Source organism: Phascolarctos cinereus, unplaced genomic scaffold (genome assembly GCF_003287225.1).
Source record: "Phascolarctos cinereus isolate Bilbo 61053 unplaced genomic scaffold, phaCin_HiC Scaffold_7;HRSCAF=346, whole genome shotgun sequence".
NCBI lineage: Eukaryota > Metazoa > Chordata > Mammalia > Diprotodontia > Phascolarctidae > Phascolarctos > Phascolarctos cinereus.
This window is the reverse complement of record NW_027556180.1, coordinates 87,204,287-87,223,800: the sequence shown is the minus strand read 5'-3', so window position 1 is coordinate 87,223,800 and position 19,514 is coordinate 87,204,287. Positions and strand designations below refer to the sequence as shown.

At 39.6% G+C, this 19,514-nt stretch overlaps 1 protein-coding gene across 1 annotated transcript in view; it reads left to right on the top strand.

The window, feature by feature from the left end:
- Nucleotides 1–19,514, top strand: part of LOC110197327 (aldehyde oxidase 2-like) — a 116,462-nt gene that overhangs the window by 48,119 nt on the left and 48,829 nt on the right. Inside the window, exons 17-25 of the mRNA XM_078147662.1 lie at nt 2,357–2,526; nt 2,950–3,064; nt 5,610–5,732; nt 7,650–7,746; nt 9,093–9,217; nt 10,082–10,215; nt 11,955–12,042; nt 16,174–16,260; nt 17,047–17,238. Coding sequence (XP_078003788.1) covers nt 2,357–2,526; nt 2,950–3,064; nt 5,610–5,732; nt 7,650–7,746; nt 9,093–9,217; nt 10,082–10,215; nt 11,955–12,042; nt 16,174–16,260; nt 17,047–17,238 — 1,131 coding nt within the window. The remainder of the gene's footprint in view (nt 1–2,356; nt 2,527–2,949; nt 3,065–5,609; nt 5,733–7,649; nt 7,747–9,092; nt 9,218–10,081; nt 10,216–11,954; nt 12,043–16,173; nt 16,261–17,046; nt 17,239–19,514) is intronic.

The window sequence follows — 19,514 nt, the reverse complement described above, 5'->3', positions numbered from 1 at the left end:
TTTATACCTAGTATAAATGTATTTATCAGATTCTTTCCTTCAAGCAGATTTTGATAGGAGGCAGAAAGGGGGAAGAATGTATGAAGTGGGGAGGAAGCAAGTAGATAATACTGAAAGGGGGAAAAGCACAGAAAGGGGAAGGTAGGGGCACTAAAGTCCAGCTTCCTCTATTTCATCTTGATGGTCTTATCTAAGCTATCTGTGAAATAGCAGAAGGGCATTGAAACTCTAGATTTAAATTTTCGTTGTGTTGATTATAATTACATTAAGACATTGTAGCACATGCTCCAAGGCTCATACTATAGAATCATGTGAAAATTCCTTATTAGTGTTTCACCTGTGCTTATATATTGGCTCATCCTATTTCTGACAGTTAACCTGATAAAAGGGCAAATCTGTCACCTCCTCCTCTTGACCTCACTAGCTTCCATTAAGACTTAATCTAACCCCCCCCCTCCTTGTGCAAGAGGCCCTTTCTGGTCCCCACCACTACCTGAGCCTTCCCTTCTACCTTCTTTTACTCTGTATCTTGTATTGTTCACATGTTGTCTCCCCCATTAAAATGTAAGATTCTTGAGGGAATTGACTGTTTTTGTCCTTTATTGTGTACCCAGTGCTCAGCACAATGCCCAGCACATGGTAAGTGCTAAATAAATGCTTGTTTATCCATTGGTTGTCTTCTTTTGCTGTCATAGTATTCTTTTTTCTTTCTTTCAGTTCTTTATCACACAAAGTGCTACTATAAATATTTGTGTATTGCATACAACCTTTGCCCTGTTTTTGACTTCCTCGGGTTACGTACCTATTGTTGGTATGATTGGGTCAGAGGATATGTCCATTTTAGTGACTTTTCTAGTATAAATCTAAATTATTTTCAGAACAAATGGATGAATTCATAACTCCACCGACATTATATGTTCCCATACTCCCCTTACCATTTACATTTTTTAAAAATTTTTGTTAGCCTCAAAAACTTTGTAGCTTGGTAGTAACTAACAGAACTTTTTTCCCCCATGTGAAAGTATTTTATTTTTTCCAATTACATGGAAAGATAGTTTTCAACATTCACTTTTATAAAATTTTGAGTTCTAAATTTTTTCTCCCTCCCCTCCTCTCCTCCCCTCTCCCCAAGACGGCAAGCAATCTGATATAGGTTATACAGGTATAATCACATTAAACATATTTCCACATTAATCATGTTGTGAAAGAAGAATCAGAACAAAAGGGGGGGAAAAAGTGAAAATATTATGCTTCAACTTGCATTCAGACTCCACAGTTCTTTCTCTGGATGTGGATAGCATTTTCCATCTTGAGTCTTTTGGAATTGTCTTAGATCATTGCATTGCTGAGAAGAGCTAAGTTTCTCATAGTTGATCATTGCACAATGTGCTGTTACTGTGTACTATGTTCTCTGGTTCTGCTCACTTCACTCAGCATCAGTTCATGTGAGTCTTTCCAAGTTCTTCTGAAATCATTTCTTATATTTCATTACATTCATATATCACAACTTGTTCAGCCATTCCCTAATTGATGGGTATCCCCTCCATTTCCAATTCTTGGCCACCACAAAAAGAACTGCTATAAATATTTTTGTACATGCGTGTCCTTTTCCCTTTTTCATTTTCTCTTTGGAATACATACTTAGTAGTGGTATTGCTGGATCAAAGGGTATGCATAGTTTTATAGAACAGTTCCAAATTGCTCTCCCGAATGGTTGGATCAGTTCACAGCTCCACCAACAACGAATTAGTATTCTGATTTTCCCACATCTTCTCCAACATTTATCATTTTCCTTTTCTGTCATGTTAGCCAATCTGATAGGTGTGATGTGGTTGTTTTCATTTGCATTTTTCTAATCAATAGTGATTTAGAGCATTTTTTTCATATGACTATAGATAGCTTTAATTTCTTCATCAGAAAACTGCCTGTTTATATCCTTTGACCATTTGTCAATTGAGGAATGACTGGTATTCTTATCAATTTGACTCAGTTCTCTATATATTTTAGAAATAAGGTATTTATCAGAAACACCGGCTGTAAAAATTGTTTCTGATTTCTTTCTAATCTTGGCTGCATTGGCTTTGTGCAAAAACTTTTTAGTTTAATGTCATCAAAATTATCCATTTTGCATTTCATAATGTTCTCTATCTCGTTTGGTCACAATTTCTTCCGTCTCCATAATCTGACAGGTAAACTTATTCCTTGCTGTCCTAATTTGCTTATATGTTTTTTGCCTTTTATGTCTAAATCGTGTACCCATTTTGACCTTATCTTGGTACACAGTATGAGATGTTGGTCTGTGCTTAGTTTCTGCCATATGATTGCTGAGTCACATCATTCTTATCTTCTTTTGCAGAGAGTAGACCCTAACCAACCTCCCCATGATCCAGTTGGACGCCCAATTTTGCACCAGTCTGGTATCAAACATGCCACTGGGGAAGCTACATTTTGTGATGACCTGCCTGTTGTGGATAAAGAACTTTTCCTGGCTTTAGTAACCAGCACCAGGGCTCATGCAAAAATCATGTAAGTGAACTCAAATATTTCTGTAAGCCAATTAAAAATCATACTCAGATACCATGGGCTCACCTCCCAGGAAAGTGTCCACTGTCCCTGTGGTTGCCCAATTGGGTAGAAACTAGAAGCTAAGATTGACAGAACCCAGGAGATGGATAGATGTGAGGAACCTAAGACACAGGATAGAAGACAAACCTCTATTAGCCCCTAAACTACAAGAACCACATAAGGGATGAAAAAGGGGCTTCCAAGAATGAAAGTAATGCAGTAAGAGAGATTACCAAAGTACATCTCCTTTCTTTTCTCCACCTTCATCAAATTAAAATCCCTGTCTACTTGGGACAGCCGAGAACTAGAGTCACAACTAAAAGAACCACTTTGGACTTCAGTAGCCTCTAGGACTGCCAACATTTCCAATATTTTCTTTCCAAGATCCATTGATGCATCTGAGGCCCTTGGACTGCCAGGTGTGGTTGATGTAATTACAGCCGAGGACATTCCAGGTACCAATGGCACTGATGATGACAAACTGCTTGCTGTAGATGAGGTACTGAACATCTTCATGGGTGGCTGCCTCCTATCTAAATTCTCTCAAGCACCTGTGCACACCTATATTGCAAAATTCCAACTCTGGGTCAGAAAGAGTTGGAGTCGCCATCCTTTCCAGCCCCATCTTTTCCCCTCCATTTCTCTGCTCAGAGTTCCTCTCTTAGAATCAAGGAGCAAAGCTTGGCCATTTCCTTTACAATTTTCTCATCTAAAGATCATGTAATTTTACATATTCTCTTTATCTATGTTTGTCTTATCCCCCTCCTAAACTGTAGTCAGGGATCAAGTCTCATCTAAACTATGTATCTCCCTCTGAGCCTAGGCCCAGTACGCCCTGAATAAAATGTTTGTTCAGACAGGAAATGGAAGATTCTAGCTTTGGTTCATTAACCAACTGTGGAGCACCTAACCATAGTGGTGCAGGGATACTTAATCTGAAGTCAGAAGATCTGTATTCAAATCCTGTCTCCATTACTTGTCCTTACCTGTGAGACTGGGCAAATCCCTTAATTTCACTGAGCCTCAGTTTCCTCATATGCTAAATGAAAGATTGGATTAGATAAGATCACTTGCACCCTTTGATCTTATGATTCCATGATTTTGTTTCATATTTCCCTGATTAGGCCATTAGGTAGCAAAGTGGATAGAATGCTATGCTTGGAGTCAGGAAGACTTGGAGTTTGAATCCTACCTCAGACACTTACTGCCTGTATCCCTGGGCAAGTCACTTAACCTCTGTCAGTTTCAATTTCCTCATCTGTAAAATGGAAATAATAATAACATCTACTTCATGTGGTAGTTGTGGAGGTCAAATGAAATAACACACATCCAGGGCTTTATAGAGCTTAAAGTGCTATATAAATGCGGGCTATTTATTATGATTTGTAAAATAGAGATAATAATACCTGCTTTCTTAACATAAGGTATGAGGGAGGAAGCAGGTTGGAAAAAAACATAGTACTATATATATAAAAGGTACTATTTTCAGTGGAGACAATATGTAAGTCAGAATTGTAGACAGCAGAAGACAGAAAAAGTTTGAGACTTCCCTCTTATTTAGACTCCCCACATCCTGTCAGGGAAACCCAAGAGATTATTTTATGTGAAAGTTGCCCGTTGCTGATCTTTTCCTTTCATCAAATATTTTTTAAATGTACCAGTCATCAATGATGAATCATGCTAACCCCCTACTGACAGAGAGGTGGGTGGACTCGTATTTTTTGGACATGAACATTGTGAGGATTTGTTTTCTTTGACCATGTATATTTGTTGCAAGGTTTTGTTTTCCTTTTCTTTTTTTTAATGGAAGAGGGATATGGGAGAGAGAAAATGGATTATTGTTTATTGAAAAAAATAAAATTTAATTTTAAAAAACTTACCTGGCAAGTGCAGAGAATGTTTTCCTGCTCTGCAAATTATTCCATGTAACAAGGTCAAAAAGAAGGTAGATTGTTTCTGCCAGGCTGTCCCATGCATGGAAACTTATGCTTTCTCTGTGTCCTATGTCTCATGTTAGGCACTAAAGTGATTTCTAGGACTATACAAGATTCTCTAAACTTTCCCCTAAAAATGTCTTTTGAAAAATATGGTTTTGGGGCAGCACACAGCACTTACCAGCTGTGTGACCCTGGGCAAGTCACTTAACCCCAATTACTCCTCCCCCCAAAAAAAAGAGTAATATTGTTTTACATCCATAGACATACTGAAAGGCTAACAAGTAGTTGTAACATGTTCTTGCCATATGTGTATATGTCTACATAAGAGGTATTCAATTCAAAAAGAAATGGACCCTATAAGGACCCCTGCAGCCATGCATTAACTTAGAAAATTACATATTAATGCTATTTATGTCCTATTGTATTTTGATTTATTTTGTTAAATATATCCCAGTTACATTTTAATTTGGTTCTACAGTGTCCTTGGTACATTTTTGATACCTCTGTTCTACATACACAAGCATGGCGGATGGATTTTTGCAAACATTGCTTAACAATTTATTATTGATTCCTTTGTAAGAAACACTTGAAGCTCTACGAGAGATCGATGCGGGTCACCAATAATATATCCAGGACTTCAAGTGAAAAAAGGCCTTTCCCTAAAGCAAGGGTGGGGAACCTGCAGCTTTGCGGTCACACGTGGCCCTTTGACCGAATCCAAACTTCACCAAACAAATCCCCTTAATAAAAGGATTTGTTCTGTAAAACTTGGACTCAGTCAAAAGGCCGCCCCCAAGGACCTAGAAGGCCGCATGTGGCCTTCGTGCACCCTGCCCTAGAGAGTAAGTAAGCAAGAGTAATCAGAAGCAACCGATTGCTACCTCTGTGCCCTTCAGCAGGGGACCTTACCTTCCTCATCTGCAAAATGATAGGTTGGACTAGATGACCTTTAAGGTAACTTCTAGTTCTTGATCCTGTAAGTCTCTAATTATTTTAGATCATTGTTATTACTTAAACAATCCCATCTAAGGAACCAGAAAGGGTGAGTTCAGCAATTAAAATGAGCCAGTGCTTTCCACCTGGTCATTACGCTGGGTCTTCCTGCAGGTGCTTTGTGTGGGTCATATCACCTGCGCTGTGGTTGCTGAGTCAGAAGTTTATGCAAAGAGGGCAGCAGAGAAAGTGAAGATCATTTATCAGGACCAGGAACCCGTGATTTTCACCACGAAGGTAAATGAGCTTTTCAAGTCTCTTGCCCACAAAGCTGTGCAATTGTTTCACCTTTCCAAGGAATCTTGTACAGTGCTGTTTCCCAGTCAACTTCACTGATCAGCAGCTTTTTTTCCCCTTTTTGATAAAGACACAGTTTTTATAGTAAGGTACGATTATTTCCAAGCTAAATCCCTCAAGGAATGGGGTCTCTCTAGAAGATTCATAGAGCTCACAGGATAACACAGTTAAAATGGATCTTGTATTATAAGTCATCTAGTTTAGTTACAGAATTCCCACTACACCATTCCCCAACAATTCCTCTAGCTGAAAACCCCCAGTCCCTCAGAATTTCTCCTCTCCCAAGGCAACCCACTCCATTCTGGGACACCTATAATTGGGAGGAATTTTGTCCTATCAAGTTGAAAACTATCTTCCTATAACTTTCTCTCACAAGCCTTATTTCTCCCTTCTGGAACAGCACAAAAATATAATCCCCATTGACATAATGACATGACAGCCCTTAAAATTGATAGTATCAAAGGGGCAGCACAGCAGTGCCTAGGAGCTCACAAAGGTACACAGATGCCAGCAGCTGATAAATATGGACCCAGCCTTATTGAAGAGCATCAAAATGTAAGCTTGATGCTGGTGTTAGAGGAAGTATCACGATGGAAGGTAGGCCTGGCTATATTTGAGCATCTATAAGAGGGAAAAGGATATCCTTTCTACCCTTCCTCTTTGTAAAAGCCCCCTGAATCTCTATGAGCTGCAGATGTGGGTCACTAACAATGAACTCAGAGTGTCAAATGAAAAGAGGCCTTCTCTAGGATAAGTCCTTATGGAAGCAATTTATTAGTACCTGAGAGGCCTTCAGCACCTCGATGAGGAATACTTTCCAAATTTGCCAGATGAGGGGTTGGGAGAATAAGAGGGTCTAACAACCCTAATGTGAAGCAGCCCTCTCTCTCTTTGAGGCTTCCTGGGGTCTGGAGAAGGTGGCAAAAGTTCCCAGAAAGATCTGGAGATCCCTAGTTGCTACAGCCATAGTTACTGTTACTCCTGCTTCTATGCTCTACTTACTTGCCATCTGTTATGACCAAGACCCTCTGATGTGGTACTAAGGAAACAGTCTAGTGTCCTGATGTTAGGTCCCCTCTACACTTTTCTTCCAGATTATTTCTGGGGTGCTGTCTTGACTGCTTCAGTAATGCTTTTACCTGATGGAGTCCAGTTCCTATTGGGGATTAGTAAAACTATCTGACCTCTACCTTTCATCCCCAGGAACCCCCACCCCTACCCCTGTTACCTTAGGCAATTCTAATTAGATCGTGAAAACTTAACTAATAAGATAACTAAGGCAAATAAGTAAATGTAGAACAGACACAAAGAAAAATTTAAAAATAATTTTGTAAGGAAGCACAAATCTAGAGGTTGGCATTGTTATTGACAAGGATCATGAGGGGACCCTGGCCCTCATACCAGTTTTCACAACAGATCAGCTGGGCAAAAGCTCATGGGTTTCAACTAGCCTGTAGCCATGCATTAATGAATCCCTCCATGGTGACCTCCTTGAATATTTTGTGTCACTCAGATATATTCTGAGAACAAGGGGCCAGTTTGGAGATGTCAATGTTTGTAAAGAAGAAAGGATTTAAGAGTGATGGGGAAAATGGTGGGATTCCCTTTCTCTCCAGAGAGTGGAGTAGAAACAAACTTGGTACTTTCTAGTTGATACCTGTCTCCCATCATATCTTTACATATTTCATCAAAACATAAGTACTCTGCTTGTTCCAGTGGTTCTAATTCATTCCTGCTCCTTTTAGTCCTTTTCTAAAATGAGCATTTCAGGAAGTTACTGGTGATTTGCTTCAGAAGAAAGTGCTAATGGAAGACAAAGTAAGCTATATTGTATTGTTTGCTTTTTCCTTCATTCAGGATGCGATAAGGCATAATTCATACCTGTGCTCCGAAAAAAAACTAGAACAAGGAAATGTGGAGGAGGCATTTGAAAATGCTGATCAGATTATTGAAGGTAAGCTATTCTGTGTAATGAAAATATATCTTATTTAGTCATTTTAGAACTTATATAGCATAAAGGCAGAGAATACTCTGATCATACGATGCATCTATCTGAGAACTGGTAGACCCTTGGTCTCTGCTTTCAGAAGCAAACAAACAACAACTTAGGGTCTCTGGCCTGGAAATGCAATTGGAAAGAGAATTGAGTTTGAAATCAGAACACTTAGATTCAAAGCCCTGACTGTGCCACTTATAGCCACGTATAACCTCCGGAAGTCACTCACCTTTTCTGAGACTCAGATTTCTCATTTCCTAAAATGAGAGAATTGGACCAGGTGACCTCTAAGGGCCCTTCCAGCCCTAAACCATCATTACCAATAACAAGAATTTATCAATATGCCTTAAAAAAGGGATTTATTAAGAGACGGGATGCACTGGGGATACAAAGAAAGGCAAAAACACTGCCTCGTTCTCTAAGAATTCACATTCTACTAAGGGAGACAACGTGCAGATAAGTATAGTATATATGTACAAGATATATATTCATATTTTTCAGTTATATCTGGCTCTTTGTTTCTTAATCCTAACAATTGTGTTTGCTTTGCTCCACTGGCATATATGCTAAAATCAGAATGAAAGACCAATCTGAACTTAAGGCATCTTATCAAATTCATCTTATTCATCTTCCAATTTCTTTGTAGGAGTGATGTTATTGGACTTATTTCTTGGGAGAAACAAAGAGAAGAGAATTTATGCTGACCTTTTTTTTAGATGGAAGCAAAGTCCAATGGTAAAACCTAGAGTTTAGGGTTCAAAGTACCTGAGCCTGAGGCATTAGAGCCAGGGGTGGGGAACCTGCAGCCTCAAGGCCACATGTGGCCCTCTAGGCCCTCAAGTGCGGCCCTTGGACTGAATCCACAAGTTCACAGAACAAATCCCCTTAATAAAAGGATTTCTTCTGTAAAACTTGGGCTTAGTCAGAAGGACCTGGCAGGCTACATGGGGCCTTGAGGCCTCAGGCTCCCCGCCCCTGCTAATATTAGACAGTAATTATATGAGAGTAAAGTCAGTGAGACACCCACCCCAACGCACACCTCAGAATCCCCACAGTTCATTCCCAGATCCACTTTACAAGGGACATTCATTATCAACTTCTGCTACATCTGTTCTGAGAACCTACAAATAAACAGGAAGTGAATTATCTGTGGAAAAATAATAATAATAATCGATAATAATAAAAAGTTTATAAAAATAAGTCAATAATGAATGTCCCAGGTCCTTTACAAGGAAGTAGTAGCCCCTGCCTGGCCATACCACATACTGCCCACCAAGGATTTCTTATGTTTGGGGATTGAACAGGTGAGATGCATGTTGGAGGACAGGAACATTTTTACATGGAAACACAAAGAGTGCTTGTCGTACCAAAAGCTGAGGACAAAGAGATGGAGATATTTGTATCGACTCAGGATCCTTCCCACGTACAGGTGAGGGACCCAGTATCTTCCCAGTCTCCCTTCACCCTTCCCTTATTTTACCAAGTTGCCATAAGCCTTTCAAATGATGTAAATTTTATCTACAAGAACCCCATTTCAGACTACTGAATATCACCAGAGTAGCAAAGATTAGAGATAAAGATAAAGATCTTCACCTCAATTTTCAAAAGGGGAAGTCTGCTGGTTTACTTTGTTTTTTTGAAAGATGTGTTCATTTGCAATACTGTTACATGAACTCAATCTGATGTAATGTTAAGTTGTGAATCATATTGGTTCCTCTTTTAAAATACTATTACTCATGTTATTTTAAAGCTGTAATATATCTAGTTAAGTATCATATTGTGTTCGTTTTAACTGAAGAGGTGACTTCTTTTGTTGATCATCAATTTTGGGGGACTCATTCTTATCTCCTTCCTTTATGTCTTAAAAGTAGGGTAGGAGAAGACCTCAGCTCTAACAACACCCAAGTCAATTTCCCCTTCTTGAAAAATGTCAGCTTCCCATCCAAAAGTTTGCTCTGGGAAGATGAATGGAATGTCCACAAATGAGCCCCACAATTCCATTTATCATTCATTTAAATGACCGCATGAAAAATATTGTGCTAGACGTATTGTTTAATGTACACAACGAAGTAAAAATAGAATATACACAATGAAAATACAAAATAATTTTGAGGGGCGGCATAAACAACTGGGTGGATCAACCAGAAGTACCCTCAAGGAGAGTGATGCAGTAAATGCACTGTTTTGTTTCTGTTTTACTGATCATTGGCAGTGGATTCATGAAGTCCACGTTGTGTTTCAGAAAATACAGTGTAACATCCCACAGTTACAAAATCACCTATCACTTTTACAGAAAACAGTGTCTTCTACTTTAAACATCCCCATCAACAGGATCACATGCCACGTAAAACGAGTGGGTGGAGGCTTTGGGGGAAAGGTCTCCAAACCAGCTGTGTATGGTGCAATTGCTGCTGTGGCTGCTAACAAGTAAGTGGGGCAAGGGATAAATAAGTTGGAGCTTGAGAAATGCTTTAGGACATGGTGATGAACTGACTATATGTCCTTGGGAAAGTCATGTTACTTCACTTTCTGTCCTTTATTCCACTGGCAATCATAAGACCTACTTCCCAAGTTTGTAGTGTGGACCAGAAGGAAAAAGGCATCATAGAAGGCTCGAGAAAAGCTTAAGTGGCGGGGAGGAGGGGGGATGGAGGGAACACACCCAGGCTCTAGACAGCCTTAAAGTAGAAAGAAGGAAGCTATTTTTTTCTGCTCTTTCCTTCCTCATCTTATACACTCAAGTAAGGGAAAGAGAAGGGAGGAAAAGAGGACCTTTTTTTCTTCCCTGGAGACAGATGTCACTTCAAGACCAAGAAGCCTTCCCAGATTATTTGCCAAGGTCACTCCCTTGCTGTGAATGCTTCCTCATTTATGGGCTGTTTACAGTGGATTATGTTTAAATTGTTTTTCTTCCCTAGGTGTTTCATGAATGTTTTCCACTAGTCAGAATTATCTCGCCTGTTTCTTTTGGTTCTGCACCTCCCCTCATGTGCCCACACACCCACGAACTGATACTCATAAAACAATCACTCCTGAGGTTTCTCTGGTGGGCAAGGGGGTGGGGCAGAGGAGGAGGACATGCATAGAGGCATATAATGTGAGAACGGAAAGCAGCCATCATTTGTTCACCTTCCTCATTTCACACATGAGGAAAACAAAGGCTCAGTGAGGTACAGAAAGGTAGTGGATTGAGTCAGAGGAATTGGATTCAAATCCTACCTCTGACACTACCTGTGCAACCTGGGGCAAACTACCTACTCCTTGGTCCCCAGTTTCCTCAACTATAAAATAAGGGGCTTGGACTAGTTGGTCTCTGAGATCCCTTTTAGCTCGAAATCTGTGATCCTATGATGTACAAGGGCAGTTAGGTGGTGCAGTGGAGAGGGTACCGGCCTGGAGTCAGAAAGACTCCTCCTGAGTTCAAATCTGGCCTCAGACACTTACTAGCAGTGTGACCCCAGGCAAGTCACTTAACCCTATTTGCTTCAGTTTCCTTATCTGTCAAATGAGCTGGAGAAGGAAATGGCAAACCACTCTAGTATCTTGGCCAAGAAAACCCCAAATGGGGTCATGAAGAGTCAGACAATAACTGAAACGACTGAACCACAAAAAAAAAATTATGTAGAACTCTGTGATTCTAGGTCACTTACCCTCCCTGTGTCTAACTTATACCATCTGCAAAATAAGGCAATGAGACAAGGCAATCTCCAGGATCCCACCCAACCCTAAATCTATGATTCTTTGAAGCAAAGATATCTCTGAAATTCTGAGCCTTAGTCCTGAGAGAGTAGGTGGTAGCAACAACAGAAATTAGGAGAAGAGGCAGGTTGGGGGTCCTAAGTCAGGAGGGAGGTATTGAGTTTTAGATTTCAGTAAGACATCCACAGGGATGATCAGAAGGCAGGTAGAAATTTGGGAGGAGAACTTAGAGCTGGAATCTAGACTGGGGAGTGATCTGCATAGAAGTGATAATTAAACTCTTGGAAAGGGCCAAGAGCATCAAAGGAGATGGTATACGTAAGAGAGAAACCATCTGAATAGAGCAAACCCAATAATGTGTGATCTTAGCCTCCTTTGGAGGACACTCTAGTCAATTAAGCTAAAAAAGAGTCCGTCATAATCTAGGCATTAAAAAAATCTGATTCATAAGTATTTGTTTCTTTTAGAACAGGGCGTCCTATTCGGCTTGTTTTAGATAGAAGAGAGGATATGTTAACGAAAGGGGGAAGGCATCCACTTTTTGCAAAATACAAAGTAAGTATTGGGGACCCTGATGTTAACATCTCTCATTTTCTATGTACATTTGGAGTTATAATTTCCTACTATTTTGGCATCACATTGATTCAGTTGGCAAAGTTCTTTCAACGAATGGGAGAAAGCTGTTTCTAAGAATCTTGCCACAGATGTCATGTCATTAGTAATAATAAGCAAGAAAGGATACACAGGGTTTGAAGACATTTCAACCTCATAGCCATCACTGGGCTCTAGGTTTCTTGACTCTATCATAGGCAGCAAGATCATCCAATCAGGGTTATGACCTGCCTATTAAGCCAAAGGACTAGGATCGAGCACCCACTCTCCCTTTATTGCCTACGCCCATTATAGTCTCAGTAGAAGATGAAGTCTTTATGAGGGCGGCATGAACTTGTCCAAAACATTCGTTACAGTGGTGACTGGTGAGTCTCCAAGGGCCCCCCAATTCTGAGCTACATGCCCCGTGATAATTAATATATCAGTATGTTAGATCTCTGTCTAGAACATGTAGTAATAATAATCCCTAGAATTGTAGGAGGGGTAGATATCTTCCCCTCTCTGTTCTGGTCAACCAACTAGGCACATACATAGGTTAATAGGAATAATAGGATATACATATACATGTATAATATGCATTATATATATATGAATGAATGTGTATGAATATGCATACTGTATGAATAATAGGATATGCATATGTAAAAAGCTGGAAATTATATGTAGGATATCTATATATAAGCCAGATATGATAAAATATAGAAACTAGTTGCAGAATAAGATATATTTATATATATGTGAAGATAGAGGAAATCAGCTGTTGCTATAAAAATAAGATACAGGGAAAAAGAAGAATTGTGTTATCTCTCATTCCAAGTTTTCACTGATCACTGCTTGATGAAAAATGGGTGCTAATAACTAGGTCCATACCCTGAATACATAGCAGTATCCAAAGACAGTTTCCAAACAGTTAGGCTCACCATCACGGACACGAATCACAATCTTAGACCATGAAAGAGTCCAAAAAATCATGGACCTTTTCTAAAATGCATAATGAATATACTTTATAGCCTATTTCAAGAGTTTTCTGCTTTGCCACAGGACGGGACTACCATAATTAGAAGTTAATGAGAGGGAGATTTTAGCTTCATATAACAAAAAAAAATTTCTAATACTTGGAGCTTACAAAAAATAAGATAATAATAGCACAAATTATAGCACTTTGTGGCTTCCAAAGCAATTTCCTCATAATTCTCTTGAAGTAGTGAGTTCCCTGTCACTGAAAGTCTTCAAGTAAGGACTGGACAGACGCTTCATTTAACAAAAAATTGTATTTAATTCCTGCTTTGTCCAGAACACTCTGCTAGGCATCAGATGAGAGACGAAGTTTAAGTAAGACACAGTCCCTGCTCTCATAGAGCATATATCCTTCCAAGGGATGGGACACAAATGTAGATAACTATAATATACCATATTACATGGTAATAGTCCCTTTCTTGTCCTATCTACCCTCCTCCACTTCATGAACACCCTGGAGCCTTGGGTGTAAATGAGGAAGAAAACAGAGAATAGGCAGCAGAAAGTGACAAGGGCAAAAGAAAGAGGTGCTACGGTATCAGGAAAGGAGGCAGCATTTCAGCTTAAATTTTTGTTTTGTTTTGTTTTTTGACTAGGCAATGGGGTTAAGTGACTTGCAGGGTCACACAGCTAGTAAATGTCAAGTGTCTGAGGCTAGATTTGAACTCGGGTTCCTCCTGTCTCCAGGGCCGGTACTCTATCCATTTTGCCACCTAGTGCCCCTCAGCTTAATTTTAAAAGACAAAGAGAAAATCAACAGTCGACAGAGGGGAGTGGGGGTAAATTCCAGGTATAGGAAAGTTTCAGCACAATCTCCCAGGGATGTGATAGGAAGGGATGTGGTTGGAGAGGTTGGAATGGATGATTTCAAAGGTCCCTTCCAACTCCAAGATTCTCTAATTTTAAGCTATTTAATTAAGATGCTTTTTGAAGCCTGATGCCATTATATGAAGGATTTTAAATTGTTTAATAATAAAATAATTTTTAAAAATGATTATGAAGGGGAAACTAGGTAAAAGAATAAACAAAGGCATTTATATTAGTGATTCTTCATAAATGTGAAAAACATTGAAAGAAGGCACATACATTTAGATATAAAAGCATCTTAACTATAAGGATTTGGGAGCGGCAGAGTAAATGACATGAAAATGGTTGGGCTACCCTAGGCAAAGTCACTTCCCCTAGCGTTTCTACCTTGTAGCACTGAGAGCCTCACAAAATATCTTTCCCATTAAGAAAACTCCCCGAAAAAAATATGTGTGTGTGTGTGTGTGTCTGTGTGTGTGTGTGTGTGTGTGTGTATGAAAAGCCACAAGTTGGATGGACATCATTGGAAGACTTTTTGGTCATCTTAGTGGCATTTGTCTTTACTCAACTATTAGACAAAGATGCTCTTATGAAGATGTTTTGCTGAAATTTTGCTTGTGCCATGTCAAATGTTGATCATTGTCTGAGCTATACAAATAAATAACATAGAATCATAAACCATTAGAGTTGAAAAGGACTTTAGAGGACTTCTAATCCAGCTCCCTTATTTTATAGAAGAGGAAACTGAGGCCCAAGGGGTTGAAACAAAACCCCAAATGACAGAGCTGATTAGTGGCAAGAGCTAGATATCAAACCCATGTTTCTTGGGGTCCCAGTAAAGTGCTCTCTCCACTATCCTACACTCCTCTAAATGTATACTTTATTTGAAAAAATACCTTTGAAATAACACATAGATTGTATATTTGTGGTTAATCACTACTTTATAATATTCCCCAAGGCCAAGATATTCAATAACTCAGGATGTTTAGGTTTATATTATATTGTCCTCTGACAATAATGGTTCATGTCATTATAGAGAAAAGAATTATGCTTGTTCATTCATCTTCCTATCCTCAAACACATGTGAAGAAAAATTTGGGGGCAGCTAGGTGGCGCAGTGGATAGAGCACCAGCCCTGAAGTCAGGAGGACCTGAAGTCAAATCTGACCTCAGACCAAACACTTGACATTTACTAGCTGTGTGATCCTGGGCAAGTCACTTAACCCCAATTGCCTAAAAAGCAACGAAAAAAGAAAGAAAGAAAGAAAGAAAGAAAGAAAGAAAGAAAGAAAGAAAGAAAGAAAGAAAGAAAGAAAGAAAGAAAGAAAGAAAGAAAGAAAGAAAGAAAGAAAGAAAGAAAGAAAGAAAGAAAGAAAAATTCTCAGCAACTTTACTTTCCAATGTCAAGAACACAGCTAGGAGATTTTTTTTGTCTTATCCATGCCCTGTCCACTCCCAGGCTCCAAATCCAAGTTGAAAGGTGGCTTTACAACTAACTTATTTGCATTATATTACAATTAACTTAATAAATGTAAAATAGGCTGCTTTGCCATTGTTATTTTTAAGACTTCAATACTTATTATTATATTGTTGTTTCCTTAATTTTGACTAGTCAGAAAGAATTCTCCCAACTCATTATTATAAAGTCTGATTTTTGGAATTTTTAAAAAAGAGCTATAGTTTTGTCACTTTTCAGTAAATATGGCACAAATACAGAAGTATGAAGAGCTACAGAAGAGACTAGTTATCGTTTTGGGGGAGAAAAGTCAGGGTTTCAGCATATTGGGAAGGGTATAGATGTAGCATTGACTATAACGTAAGGAGAAAGACATACTAAAAGAAAAAGAATCAGCCAAAGTAAATGTAGAGAGGGAGAAAAACACAAGTCTGAGAGTCAGAAAACACATGGTCTAATCCTAGCTATTCCATTAACTAGTTAAAATACATTGGCCAGGTCACTTTCCTTCCCTTGTTTCCTCATCTGTATAATGAGGGAGTTGGATTAGATAATCCCCTCCAACTCTGACATATAATAATACAGCTCTGTGAATCCAGGGAGTCCCTGTCAGTTAACAACCAAGAAACAGGCTATTAGCACAAGCTAATAACTCCTTATTATGCAGATACCCACATGCCAAGAAGTATATTTTGTTTTTGGTTAATGCACCCCAAAGTAAGATTGTGTTGGAGCTTGTATCCTTAATGTAAAATGCAGAATGGATCGGAGACATGCCTATCATTTTATCATAGGTAGGATTCATGAACAATGGGAGGATCAAGGCTATGGACATTGAATGTTATATCAATGGAGGGTGTACCCTGGATGACTCTGAACTGGTAAGTATTTAAAAAAAAAAAAAGAGCAACTTCATTGATTAAAAAATGGAATGTAAAAATTCTAGATTGGTTGTTGTTAGGGCAATTAATCCTTCTTTAGCAGACCGTTGGCTCCAGCAAATTAAACCACAAGTTCTCAACCTAGTTCAAATGGCTAAGAAATTGTTAACAGGATTTTTACAGAGCCAGTCTCTAACCTCAGAATGCTCAGAGCCACACAAAGCAGGTCCAGAGATGGGAGTGCCAGTAATCAAGTAGTAGTTTCATTAATCAGTTTCAGCGTGAGGAAGGCTCCCTAAGCTGAAGTAAAAGCACAGGTTATATACTTAAATCACAGGTGGAGGAAAAGGGGAGAAGGTAGATTACAAACAATCATTTCCCAGGGTCTGAGTGGTTTCCCACAACCATCCCGCAATATAACAATTCTCTGATTAGTTCAAATTTGGGGGGTTGTGACCACCCCGCAAGACATAGAACCAGAGTTCTGCGATGGGGAGAGGTTCTACAATCTTTGGTTCACTTCACTTAAGGTACCTAGGCACAAGAATGCCAGTAATTGTGAGAGTGTTGTCAAGGGTATGATTGATCCTTTCAAGCTGCATTGTAAGTCTAACTCACAAGCTAGAAGAAGCAATTCTGAGAATCTAATCTATTAGTATATTCATTACACAGATCACATTAATTAATATGAAAAATCATAATTCCCTTCACAAAATTCAAGTCTGCAATTAATCATAAAGAAAAAAATGTTTTGACTAATAATCTTTACCATCACTTTTGCTTTAGGTGATAGAATATCTTATACTAAAACTGGAAAATGCTTATAAAATTAATAATCTCCGATTCTTGGGCCGGGCCTGTAAAACCAACTTGGCTTCCAACACAGCCTTTCGTGGATTCGGTTTCCCACAGGGTGGATTGTTAATGGAGTCTTGCATCACAGCCGTGGCCACCAAATGTGGCTTACCACCAGAAAAGGTAACCAAGAAGTAACTTACAAAGGGATGGCATCAGTCTTCACACACACACACACACACACACACACACACACACACACACACACACACTCACATTTCTTGCAGCATTTTATGGTTCACAAAATGGTTTCCTCACAAGATCCTTATGAAGTAGGCTCTCAGTGTTAGAGTCTCTACATATCTGAGTCTTCCCAGTTTTATTGTTTTAATCCAGACCTTTCATTTCATCTGCATAGGGAACTCCAGGTGAAGAAACCCTTTCCATCACAGCAGGTCAGTGACTCTTCTGGGGCAGGAAAAGATTAAGTGACTTGCCCAGGGTCCCAAGACTATTTCTCACTGTGTGTCTCTCTGGGAGAAGACTTGAACTCATCTTGTTCTGAGGTCCAAGGCCAGCTCTCTATCCACTGACTACTCCTCTATCTATATAACTATGGTACAGGTTAAAAATGATGAAGTGAGTAGGAGAGATCAATTAAGTGCCATGAGGGATTTAAGTTCCCTCAACAGATCAGTTCCAGCTGTTGTGGGGTGGGGAGGAGGGTGGAAAACGGGAGTAGGAAGTGGCACCTGACCTAGAAGGAAGAACAAGTTCTCAGTAGGCAGAGATGAGACATAGATTGGATTTTTCAAAACCACTGAAGTTCAAAACCATTGAAGACAGTACCTAATATAGCTTCACTATGTTATTGGTAACAGGAAGAAGAACTACTGAAAATATGCACTAGCAAAATAGTCTTATAGGCCAAACCGTCTTTTGAAACAAGTGGTAAAGTTGCACTAAACATTCATGAGGTCTTCATAATGAATTCAATAATTTCTCACATTCTTGATCCTCTCTCTCTCTCTCTCTCTCTCTCTCTCTCTCTCTCTTTCTCTCTCTCTCTCCTCTCCTTTCTCTCTCTCTCTCTTCTTCTCTCTCTCTCTCTCTCTCTCTCTCTTCTCTCTCTCTCTTCTCTCCTTTCTCTCTCTCTCCTCTCCTTTCTCTTCTCTCTCCTTCTCTCTCTCTCTCTCTCTCTCTCTCTCTCTCTCTCTCTCTCTCCTTCTCTCCTTTCTCTCTCTCTCTCCTCTCCTTTCTCTCTCTCTCTCTCTCCTCTCCTCTCTCTCTCTCTCTTCTCCTCTCCTCTCCTCTCTCTCTCTCTCTCTCTCTCTCTTTCTCTCTCTCCTCCCTCCTCTCTCTCCTTCTCTTCTCTCCTCTCTCTCTCTCTCTCTCTCTCTCTCTCTCTCTCTCTCTCTCTCTCTCTCTCTCTCTCTCTCTCTCTCTCTCCTACCACTCCCCAATCATGGAATACTACCCCCTTCCATCACCAAATACGTCTCTCACTACCACCTCATTCGTAACATTTCTGTGAAATTTGAAGTCATATTTCAAAAGGGGGAGGACTTTGAATGAGATGTAATAATGTAATTGAGGCCCATCTGATTGAAACAACTACATTTCCCATGAGGTACCAGTCAGTACCAGAGAACCAGGAGTTCTCTGATTGAAGTTCCCAGGACTGAAATCTCCTGTGATATATTTCCATGTTTGGAAAGATTTTATTATGGGGTCAGGAGAGATAGAGAAGGAGTCAGAGAAAGCTCCTCATCCACAAATGACTGGGAGTGCTGGCCAGTGCCTAAGTTCATTGGGGCAGAAAGCTGAACTGGTCCATCCTCAGTAGGCTAAGCAGGGATGCCTACAATATACACCACGTGCTAGTTACAGAGACTGGAGAGGAATGGAACTCAGGAGCCCAACTCCACACGGAAGGAGTAAGCAGTACTGAGTGCCACAGTGAATGTGCCCAAAGCACAGATTTCCAGTCCCCTGCCAAGACCAAACAGAGGCAAGCAGAGAAAGAGACAGAGAGAGAGAGAGAGACAGACAGACAGACAGACAGACAGACAGAGAGACAGAGAGAGAGAGACAGAGAGACAGATCACCTTCTGCTGACATTGAGATGGTAAAAAGCAGCAGAAACTGTTGGAAAGTATCTTCCTGATCTTTGATCTGGACATACAGGAGAGACTTTGCAATGCCCCCTTCACCTCCAAGCTTACATTTCCAGGCATTCCTTCTTCCTCTATTTGCTTAGGGATGGTATTCTAATCTCTTATGTGTTACATGTGAGATTGTTTCCCTATTCCTTCACTAACTTGTTTTAACCCTCATTACATCCTTTTCTTTTACATCCTTTTGCTATCCTGGTCTGAGAACTTTAAGAATTAATCCCTTACAACTTAGTTTTTATTGGTTTACAGGAAGCAGGAAAAGATTTGAAAATAAAAGAAACT